This window comes from Sinocyclocheilus rhinocerous, unplaced genomic scaffold (assembly GCF_001515625.1).
Source record: "Sinocyclocheilus rhinocerous isolate Xijiao unplaced genomic scaffold, SAMN03320098_v1.1 scaffold898, whole genome shotgun sequence".
NCBI lineage: Eukaryota > Metazoa > Chordata > Actinopteri > Cypriniformes > Cyprinidae > Sinocyclocheilus > Sinocyclocheilus rhinocerous.
Window position 1 is genome coordinate 362,861 of NW_015652144.1, and position 9,124 is coordinate 371,984.

Here is a 9,124-nt window from a genome sequence, read left to right on the forward strand (position 1 = left end):
AGGAGCAAAGGAAGCAAAGTTTCCTTACTTTAGCAAAGGAAAACCAGTCTCCTCTTGGCTTATATCGAAATCCTCCTAAATTCTTTTTTACAAATCCAAAATTCGTGACCGTTGTTTTGTCTTGATCGCTCCCCTGCGCTTCCGCGTTCGTCACTTCTGAGCGGCGCATGCGCAACACCGATGTCTTACGTCATCCGCTCAGAGCTGCTTCCGTGTACAACAGTGAGCGCAAGCTAGATTAAATTGACATTAATAAAAGACATCAAGCCACAACGTCTGGCATTTTTTTACATATAAAGATTTTTACTTAAATATATTAATTGTTCTGCTGCGTTAACTCCACTTTTATACTTTGCGGGAGTTAGGTTAAGACAGATGTGCGATTGTGTGGTTTGTTCCCGACCTTGTCGATCAAAAGCAGATTCGGGTCTCGAAACACTTGTGAAATGCCCCGATGCTTTGAATCGCCTTAGTCACGTGACATGGGTGTTTCGAATCACACTTCGGAGCAGTGTTTCGACTCTACGGTGACACCTAGTGGTCATTTTCAAGTATTGCTCTGAAACGGCATTGACAACGAATCAGTTAGGTTGGGGGAGTGGTTAGTGTGCACAACTGGCATATTGTCAAAACCTGTCAGTTTAGGTTGGAGTCCCGGGTGAAGCATGTATATAATTATAATAAATATTTAAAAGGTCTGTTTTTATTGTTCTGTTTTTGTAATGTGTTGTAACATCTCTCTGACAACTGAATGAACTCTTTGTGAATATGTTATTTTGGTCATGAAAAAATTGACATTAATAAAAGACATCAAGCCACAACGTCTGGCATTTTTTTACATATAAAGATTTTTACTTAAATATATTAATTGTTCTGCTGCGTTAACTCCACTTTTATACTTTGCGGGAGTTAGGTTAAGACAGATGTGCGATTGTGTGGTTTGTTCCCGACCTTGTCGATCAAAAGCAGATTCGGGTCTCGAAACACTTGTGAAACGCCCCGATGCTTTGAATCGCCTTAGTCACGTGACATGGGTGTTTCGAATCACACTTCGGAGCAAGTCATATACACCTAGGATGCCTTGAGGGTGATTAATTCATGGGCTAATGTTCATTTTTGGGTGAACTATCCATTTAACTACATTGAGTTCAACTCCACTTCCAAAATTATTAAAAGAAAAATGATTCAGAAAATATTTTTATAAACCAACACCTTACCACCTTGTTACCCATTGTAGTGTATTTTATTTTAGTATAAATAATTATGAAATATAATATTGTTTAAAATAAAAGTATAGAATATATTATTTATAGTTTTACAAATTAAATTAATAAAAAAACATTTGTATTTTATGAATTATTATTATTATTTCATTTATATGGTAAGTTTAGTTTATTAATGTAATTTTTCATTATTTAACTTTTTTCCTTTTAGAAATTCATTATGGCAATTCACTTGTTAAAATTTCTTACTGTGTTTACTGCTAGAAATATCAAAATGAGACAAATCAGTATTTTCAAAATGTATTTTATTATTTATTGAATTTAGATTTTTTTTGTCATGTATTATTTTGTTTATAATTTATGTTACTTATTCATATTTAACTTTATTTATTAACCTAGGATTTATTTTTTATATTAATTCAGTTGTTGTTTATTGCTAGAATAAAAATTAAAAAAATTAGTGTTTTGAAAATTTAGTTATGTAATATGGTTATGTAACAAATTTTCGCTAATACTTTATTCAACTAAAAATAGCATACATAAAATTTTTTTTATCAGTTTCAAATCCTGTTTTTGTATATGTTCAAAGTAGCCATTAAATAAAACCCGTTTTCATTTGATGTTCCATGTGCACTTAAAATAATCTCTCTTCTAATAGTTATTTTTTTCCCTCTCTCTCTCTCTCTCTGTGCATCTTCACCTTTTATCCTCTCTATTCTCATTCTTTCTTTGGTCTCCATAGCGACAGATCAGCCCTGCTGCAAGGCTCTGTACGACTTTGAACCGGAGAACGACGGAGAGCTTGGCTTCTGCGAGGGCGACGTCATCACGCTGACCAATCAGATAGACGAGAACTGGTTCGAGGGAACCGTGCACGGCCAGACCGGATTGTTCCCCTGTAGCTACGTAGAGGTGATGGTGCCGCTGCGGCACTGATCCCACACAAAACAGGAAGAGGAAGTGCAATGGCAGGTACAGACAGGGAGAAAGGGAAAATCTGTGACTTGTATTTCACTATGAGCACTTTGACCTCCTGAGAGAGATGTTGGATAATATACAGTAAGTGGCGGGGTTATTATTTGTTACTTTTGGGTTCAGGTCCAGCGTTTTAGGTCATCTTAGGAAACACTAGCATTCCCCAAAGTACAATAAACATAATTGAGAAGTATGTCAAGGATAAATCCGTTTTGGGAGTGTTCATTCTAGAGGCAAATGGATTTTATTTTGCCATCAGTTTCCTATAATGATGTTACTAAGAAGTGTCTTCTGTTGGCAATCACTGACCTCTAGTGGCCGCATTTGTGTATAACAGTTAAAAATGCTGCCTAGCGTTTGTCAATCACGGCTCAGCTCTTTCTGAATGGCGCAAAGCTCAGTGTGTTTGAATATAACTTATTTTACTTCATAATGCAGTTGTTCATTTGAATCTCATGACTGTTTAACTTACCCTTTCCCATTAGCTTTAGTTGTGTTGGGTTTGTTTCATTTCCCTTAAAGGGATATGCACCCAAACAAATGTAAATTCTGTTATCATTTACTCACCCTTGCATTCTTTCAAATCTCTGAACTGCTTTTAGCTTTTGAACACAAAAGAAGATATTTTGAAGAATGTTGGTTACCAAACAGTTGACGGTAGCCATTGAATTCCATATTATGGGGAAAAAAATACTATGGAAGTCAATGGCTACCGTCAGATGTTTGGTTACCAACATTCTTCAGAATATCTTCTTTTGTGTTCAACAGAAGAAAGAAACTCATAAAGGTTTGGGGCAAGTGGAGGGTGAGTAAATGATGACAAATTTGGGTGAACTATCTCTTTAAATGCACTTTGACTTTAGCAACAAAACAAAAAGGGCGGTCAACAGATAAATAAACTGTCTTTGCATGAGCATCAACAGGGATAATTTACTCAAAAAAAACAACAACAAAAAAAGTTATTTTCTCACCCTCATGTTGTTCCAAACCCATCCAGTTTCATTATATTGAAGAGTCATATGGTTTTGAATGACATGAGGGTGAGTAAATGAAACTATTTCTTTAAGTGATCACTTCCTGCTAGCAAATTCTGTTTTTAAATGAGTATGTAAATGAGTTAAATCCAGCTGTTTGATGAACCAGAAGTACCAGTTTGTGTTTATGTACACAACAGTCATTTTTACTTTTCTTTTGCATGATACCATCCCTCGTTCTCTTTTCTGGAAAAGGGAACCTTTATAAATCCACTTCTGCACCTGTGTTTCTGAGAAGTATAGTGGGACTCACACACACAATTAAAAACCTCAGCTTACAGATATTAGAGCTCAGCGTAGATGTTGAGTTCTTGAAAAGGGAAATTAAGTGTGTGAACCACTGTTGTGATTCTGTGTTTTAAGCCCAGATTGTTTGTCTTCTGGATTATTATGGCTTTAATTGGTTTCACTTCCTCAAAGAAGGAAATCAGAAGTTCCTCTATCACTGATTCTGGTTCAGGCTCTATTTCTCAGGGAAAGGTGCGTCTGCTGTAATCCTACTGTACAGAGAATCTCATTGGGACTCATTCATAATATCTAACATGTTAGAACAAAAAAAAAAAAAAAGGCATTCTTGCCTAAAGTGCTGACAATTTAAATTTGTTTCATAAACTGTACCAAACAAATGTTTACATGGTTCTTATACCTTTTATATTTGTGAATTTTGCTAGTCTTTTCATTGCACCTTGACGAGGAAATCTTGAAAACTGGGATCAGGCTGTAATCTGTCCAGAGTTACTGTAGTAAAAGTAGAAAATCAGAGCTGTCGGAAAGCGTAATGCCCAATGTTGTGCATCATAATTGTCACTAATAGGTCAATAAGGATATACCACAGCATATTCAGAAAGAATGAGATTTCAGCAGCTAGAGATCCTGCCATCACCTCTTTGGATGTGCCTTTTTTCGCTTTTACTTGTGTAATCACATTTGCATTAGTGAGCAGATCAGATTTCATGTAATTCAGTTGTTTAATCCCAAAAGGAACCACTGTGACCAGCTTTTGAAAAGTACAGTATAAACGTTTGTGTCATTGTGTTTCGGGTGAGGGATGTTGGTTCAAGGATTCAGGTTCAGGACTTGCTCTGGTAACCCAATTTTACCTTGCGCTGTTTCCTCTAAGCTGCTTCCTACTGTATTACTGTACTCTCAACATCCTACGTGCCTTCTGATGTTGCTTACACTCTACACTTAACAGTAAAAATATTTTATTATGGGTCGAATGTATTATATGTAATGGAAAACCTTGTTTGTGTATCTATAAATCGAGATTTATAACGATCAGAAAGTGTTTCAGAAAGAATGCTTCTTTGAATCAGTATTTCCTGCCTAATCCATTTGTGATTTATGTTTTTATTTTAAAACTGTGCAGGGTTAAGAGAACATTGTATATTTTCATTTTAAATAAAGGTGAAAACTATAGCTGTCTGTGTTTACTCTTGGTCAGCGATCATTTTGAGCAGGTTTCTCTCAGCAGCGAGTGTGAATGTGAAATGAAAAGCACGGACAGGATCCGGAGTGGAGTGATTATAGAACACGTTCAGCAGTGAGGTGTTAGTTTTTTCGCGCCACTCATTAAAGAAAAAAAAAAATGGTTGGCTGGTCTTAGCTGGTTTAAGCTAGAAGTTGCTGGTTTTAGCTGGTCTCCCGGGGTTTTGTGTCGCTGGATGGCATGTTAAGCTTCATTGGCGGTTAAGAAATATACAAACTGAGGGTATGTTTACACAACAACGTTGTACTAAACGTTTCAATTTTTCCTTTGCATTTTTGAAAAGTTTCGCGTGTCAAAACGATCTCTGTTTACACTGATCTACGGCTAGTAGTTGGCGATCACGTCACTTTGTAAAGAAACACTACATGTTTCTGCGCACAAACCTATAGACTAAACATGTAATATGCATGCGAATGACGTCACCGTTTTCAAAAATTCGCATTTTTGGCATTCACACAGAGACCATAGCGGTATCGTTTTCAAAGATTTGCAGAAACTCGTTTTCAAAAGTTTGCATTCTCGGGCCCCTAAAACGCTGTTGTCGTGTAAATGAACAGTCAAAACACCTTGAAAGTTTAGTGTTTAGTTGAAAATGGTGTTGTGTAAACACCCCCTTACTACCTTTTGTCTAAAATGTGCATTATTTGATATTACTTATTTATAGAACAGTGTAAAAGCAGTATCACATTCATAATCACACTATTTGCTGCCACATTTACCATTTCCAAATTATCTGGAATTTTGCATGATTATATGTGTATATAACAATAAAAAAAAAGTATATTAAAATAATTATTGAAAACGGTTTAATGTTGGCGTCGATGGCCTTATGGGCGTCCCAAGTTCGAATCCCAGCTCCAGGACCTTTCCCCATCCCACCCCCCTAGCTCTCTCCTACTTCACTTCCTGTCAGTCAGCTCTGATCTGTCCTATCATTAAAGGGGTCATATGATGCTGCTAAAAAGAACATTATTTTGTGTATTTGGTGTAATGAAATGTTTATGCGGTTTAAAGTTAAAAAACATTATTTTCCACATACTGTACATTATTGTTTCTCCTCTATGCCCCGCCTTTAAAAAAAAAGCCAAAAATGGCAAAAATAAATCTTAAAAAAAGAAAACTGTTTAATGAAATTAAATAAAATACGACAAATAATTTAGTCTATAAATCTAACATTTAATAATAATATTAAAAAGTATTATATGTATGTGTGTGTGTGTGTGTGTGTATATATATATATATACATATATCTATACACATATATATATCATTTCAATATATATCAATACAAAATTTTATATCATGTTTTAATAGTAATTTATATAGAATTTTGTGTGTATCCATTTAAACATTTTGTTATTATTAGTCTACTATAATGTTATAATGTTCATAATATAAAAATGTTCTTTAAGTAATGTTTTATCATAACAATTTAATTTTATTTATAATAATTTCTAATATAAAATATTGTTTATAATATAATATAACCTTCAGCTCTAACTGAATTACAGTAGAATTAAGTCTTATCTTCGAAATAGGCATTAATAAACGAGCAGTATTATAACCTTACAATTATACTTTCCACCAAATAACGGAGATGTTTTCCTGAGTGCGAGCGCCTGCGGGTCATAATGTACTCACAGATGCCATATTGAGTCTCTGTCGTGTTGTGCAGCTGAATGCGTGTCAGTGACGAGATTAATCACGCATATCCAGTGCCATCCATCTCTCGCCCAAAGAAGGCGTGTCGCTTCCCGGTCAGTAGCATCATCCAGCGGCTCTTTGTCCCGCTGCTGTGTGTGTTGTTGAGTGTGTGTCAGTACCGGGCAGACCTACTCGAGTCATGGCGGCAGCGCCCGCGAATCCTCGCACCGGGAGCACGAGAGCGCAGCTGCCGCCCTGTTATTACGAGGGATACCTGGAGAAAAGAGGAGCGAAAGAGAAGGTAAGCGGACATTATGACATGTCAAACACTTGTTCTGATTATATCAATACGCGCAGCGGCGTCTGATACGCACGGCATATGCCGCACGCACATATTGTGTGGATATGGGCGAGGGTTGCATGGATCAGCTGTCTGAATATTATTTCGTTTGCCAAGTGGCCACTCAAATATTGGTTGTGCATTTCTACTGTAACGTTAATGGATGAATGAGCCGGCGTTTCTCTGTGCCATGCGTTATGCCGCTGTCTTGACAGCTCTTTAAATGCCATAACTCATATGTGAGCTCTTATTTTTGTCTGTCGGTGCTTTAAATTCTCTGCTGCTTCTCAGCTGCTCTGGTAGTGGACACACCTTAATGCAGACCACATGCAGTCCGAAGTGTGTGATTAATATGATCCGTCACGTGTTTTAATCATCAGGCATTCATTGAAAGACGCATCTCTTGCTGCAGTGCATCTATCATGTTACATTTAGAACCGAGTTCGCTGTTATCTGCTCTTAGTAGTGCATGACTTTTACCGAAGTGCACATTTGCGAATTCTGTTTTCATGTAACTTTGAGACACTTCGAACTTATTAATCTGGTTAATAAATACTGCCGTTTCGCATGCACATTTGAGTAAATTAAGTTCATACTATGCAAAATAAGGGTTTAATTTCATTGACTTATTTCAGCATTATATCATCCATAAAAAATATGCTTTCTAGATATTACTGGGCTATATTTTATTATAATATTCTTTATGTAATATCTATATTATTTTTTGGTGTCACTACATTTATTTTGCATTAATATTTACTAATCAATACAGTGTACAGGCAAATGTTTTATGTATTACTTAATCTTTGTGAGTAATGAATAAAATGTAATCTTCCCTTTAAGTGACCAAATGAATAGTTCTATTATATTACATTATATTTTCTATTTTTATATATAATATACACTTTAGAGAGTATGTAAAACTCCCTAAATATGCAATAGCTATTAAACTATGCAATGTACAGACAAATATTATATTTTAATTCAATACTAAAGAAAAAATGTTGTTGACAAAGCGGCATTTACACAAATTAATCCCAGATTGCATATTCAGGAGGGAATATTGAGAGGGGTTCAGGTGCAACGTGTGTGATGGGGGTGGGTCTCAGATTTAGGACAGCTGTGCTCCGGGTCGGGGTGTGTGTGTGTGTGTGTGTGTGTATGAGCCATGCCCCGGGGAGCCATGAGCTGCCACAGAGATCAGGATTGAGCCATACAGAGCAGTAATCTATGCAGAGATGACTGCCATTTGCTGCGCTGTCAGAGAATTAGCATGTCAAAATTATGTGTTCGAGCCCTGAACACACATTTAACCACCCTGACTTCAGAAAAAGACGATTTATTGTCACTTTTATGCCTTTATATAGCCCAATAATGTCCAACTATAATGCAAACTGAGTTATAGCATGCACATCTTATATTTACTTAAAGACCAGATATGGAAATTTCGCTTTTGTTCTCTTTTTGGATGCAGGTAGCTCTGCGTTTATGGACCTGTTTATGTGGAAACACGCTGTACTTCTTCAACAGCCCTAAGGACACAAATGTAAGTGATTTATACAGGGACTAATCCTCTATCAGTCTGTGGAGCATTAGCATCTAGATCTAGAAGGACATTCTTCTGCAAATCCCCTTCAAGTCTGAAGTCCATCGTAACCTTACCGTCTCATTAAGCGCATTCAGCCATGAGAGAGCAGATGGCAAAGAGTTTTATCAGACTCTACTTAATTGTGGTTTCAGTATTGATTTTCATTCTGAACCCATGGAGATAGCAGTTTCAACCTCTAGAACCTCAGCTGCGGATTGGTAGCTTTATCTAGAAGTAGTAACATGCAAAGTTTGCTGGAAAATCACACTGTGTGGGAGCTTAATATTTACATAGATGTTCACGGAATGTGAACACTTATAAAGTGTTTATTCTGGTGTGTTATTCGGAGTTGTTGTTTTTTTTTTAATATATATTACAAGAATAGTGTACTTCAAAAAAAAAAAATTTTTAAATGCTTTTATCATTTACTCACCTTGATGCTGTTCCAAACCTGGATTATCATTCTTCCGGGAAACACAAAATTAGATCTTAGGCAAATGTCCAAGCTACTGTTTTCCACTGAACAATAACAAAAATGTGGGGCTTCAAAAACAGTCATGTGATTTTCTTGTATTTATATGTATTTCTGAATTTTACAACCAGAAAAAGTATTAACCATGTGAATTGTGGAAATTGTGGGGAAAAATGTTTTGAATTATATTTCAGACAATTTCCTCCAACGCAAAAGGTCTTATAGTTTAACATGAAAGCAAAGAAATTAAGACAGCCATAAATATTATTATTGTAATTAAATGTTTTGTCAGACAATTTCCTCCAACGCAAAAGGTCTTATAGTTTAACATGAAAGCAAAGAAATTAAAGAAATTAAGA

General features: G+C 35.9%; 2 protein-coding genes across 4 annotated transcripts in view; both read left to right on the top strand.

The window, feature by feature from the left end:
- sh3gl1a (SH3-domain GRB2-like 1a) overlaps nt 1-6,485 on the top strand; it is a 27,337-nt gene extending 20,852 nt beyond the window's left edge. For 2 of the 3 annotated variants that reach the window (XM_016519228.1, XM_016519232.1), the window contains one exon: nt 1,966-2,794. In XM_016519228.1, the coding sequence (XP_016374714.1) occupies nt 1,966-2,159 (194 nt within the window). In that variant the 3' untranslated portion in view covers nt 2,160-2,794. Of the gene's footprint in view, nt 1-1,965; nt 2,795-6,454 lie in introns of those variants that run through there. The other variant, XM_016519231.1, reaches the window with a different exon arrangement.
- Nucleotides 6,486-6,544: 59 nt separating this feature from the next.
- Nucleotides 6,545-9,124, top strand: part of stap2a (signal transducing adaptor family member 2a) — a 16,883-nt gene continuing 14,303 nt past the window's right edge. The window contains exons 1-2 of the mRNA XM_016519233.1: nt 6,545-6,666; nt 8,180-8,251. Of these exons, the coding sequence (XP_016374719.1) occupies nt 6,565-6,666; nt 8,180-8,251 (174 nt within the window). The 5' untranslated portion in view covers nt 6,545-6,564. The remainder of the gene's footprint in view (nt 6,667-8,179; nt 8,252-9,124) is intronic.